Source organism: Crinia signifera, chromosome 19, assembly GCF_055691185.1.
Source record: "Crinia signifera chromosome 19, ASM5569118v1, whole genome shotgun sequence".
Lineage (NCBI taxonomy): Eukaryota > Metazoa > Chordata > Amphibia > Anura > Myobatrachidae > Crinia > Crinia signifera.
Genome location: NC_139226.1, coordinates 82,926,658 through 82,928,416, shown reverse-complemented (window position 1 = coordinate 82,928,416; position 1,759 = coordinate 82,926,658). Strand labels below are relative to the sequence as shown.

At 37.9% G+C, this 1,759-nt stretch overlaps 1 protein-coding gene across 1 annotated transcript; it reads left to right on the top strand.

Moving 5' to 3' along the window:
* The first annotated feature begins 584 nt into the window (after positions 1-584).
* LOC146041573 (olfactory receptor 4Q3-like) lies at positions 585-1,523 on the top strand. The gene has a single exon (XM_083161524.1). It carries the CDS (start codon positions 585-587, stop codon positions 1,521-1,523), a length of 939 nt encoding a protein of 312 aa, XP_083017650.1.
* The last annotated feature ends 236 nt before the right edge of the window (positions 1,524-1,759 follow it).

The window sequence follows — 1,759 nt, the reverse complement described above, 5'->3', positions numbered from 1 at the left end:
GATTTAGTATTGCTATTGACCAATATTATGCCAAGAGCCTCATATATTATGAAAACATTTTTAATGGTGCATGGTGCACCTGCTACCCTGCTTCTGTGTTGGATGAATAATGGGGGCATTCAATCCCTGTCGAGTTTGTGATTCAGTCAAGTTTTTTTATCATATTCGCCTGGGAAACTTGGTTTTCCTGAGCTCGTCTATTCAAACTGGTATTTTCTCGATATCCGAGGTGAGCTCGCCTACTTCTCGATTTACTTTTGCTCGCTTGTCGAGGAGATGTATGTACGTTTATCTTTATACCAACACTCTGATACCTCACTGCTTTCTCGTTTCTTTTGACACTAACACTCTGATACTATACTTTATATTTTTAGTTGTGTGGTACCTTGGGGCGGTTTGGGGGTGCCCTGCACTATAATGCCCTATAATATTAGGGAACTGTCTGAAGAGGTCATCTTTACGAGTGGTAGGCAGGCTCATACTATTGGCCAATACTTTTGCCAAGAACCTCATTTAATATATAAAAAAAAATTAATTGTGTATTCTATATTGTTTTTTTTAGCAATAAGGTAAACTAAAAGAAGATGAATTCTACAAACCAACGCAACACTTTGGAATTTACCCTCCTTGGCCTGGCCAGCTTCCCTAGACTGAGTATCGCATTGTTCATTCTCTTGCTCATTGTCTACATTCTGATTCTCTTTGGAAATCTACTGATCATAGTAACGGTACATTTTGAGGCCCGTCTCCATTCCGCCATGTATTATTTCCTTAGCAAGTTATCTGTTGTAGACCTGTGCTATGCAACAGTGACTGTTCCCAAAATGTTAGTTGATTTTCTTACAAAGAGAAACACCATCTCCCCCAATGCCTGTATTACACAGCTGTTTTTTTTACACTTCTTTGCAGGAACAGAGTGCATCCTTCTTACAGTAATGGCGTATGATCGCTATGTTGCCATATGTAACCCACTACGGTATTCTAGTATTATGAACAGAACTGTCTGTCACTTGCTTGAAGCAGTTTGCTGGGCTGCAAGTTTCATTCACTCCATTATCCAGACAATCTTGACCTGTCAGTTGAAGTTTTGTGGCCCAAACACAATAGACCATTTTTTCTGTGATATACATCCATTGTCTGTATTAGCCTGCTCAGATATTTTTGTAATTGAAATAGTATTTGTTGCAAACAGTGGGATGATCTCTGCAGTTTGTTTTATTGTGTTGCTTATATCTTACATGGGAATTATCAACACCATACTAAAAACTCGTTCTGAGGAAGGGCTGGGAAAAGCATTTTCCACATGTGCCTCTCATCTAATTGTAGTCACTCTCTTTTTTGGACCTTGTGTTTTCATCTATTTGAGACCCACAGTATCATATGCAGCAGATAAAACGGTGTCAATATTTTATACAGTTGTAACGCCCCTTTTAAATCCTATTATTTATACTCTAAGAAACAAAGAGGTAAAAACAGCCATCAGATCATTCCTGGGCAAACACATATTTAGGAGAAAAGAATAATAATATCAAGCTTCAAATGTTGAACACTATCGATTTTTAATTTAATAATCCTAATAAACAGGTGAAATTCATGCAGCAAAATCACATGAACCCTGATCCACATGAACCCTGACAGTTTTAATTGTGATAAACCAAAGTTGGTGGGGACTGATGAAGCTGTATCTTAATTGAAACATGGTGTGTGTTTTGGTAGATGCCATTCCTCCACACAATTGCAACAGAACAATTTAATGCTG

Excerpts from the sequence above, each read along its gene's own strand:
- LOC146041573 (XM_083161524.1), top strand. The coding sequence starts at position 585 with ATGAATTCTACAAACCAACGCAACACTTTGGAATTTACCCTCCTTGGC.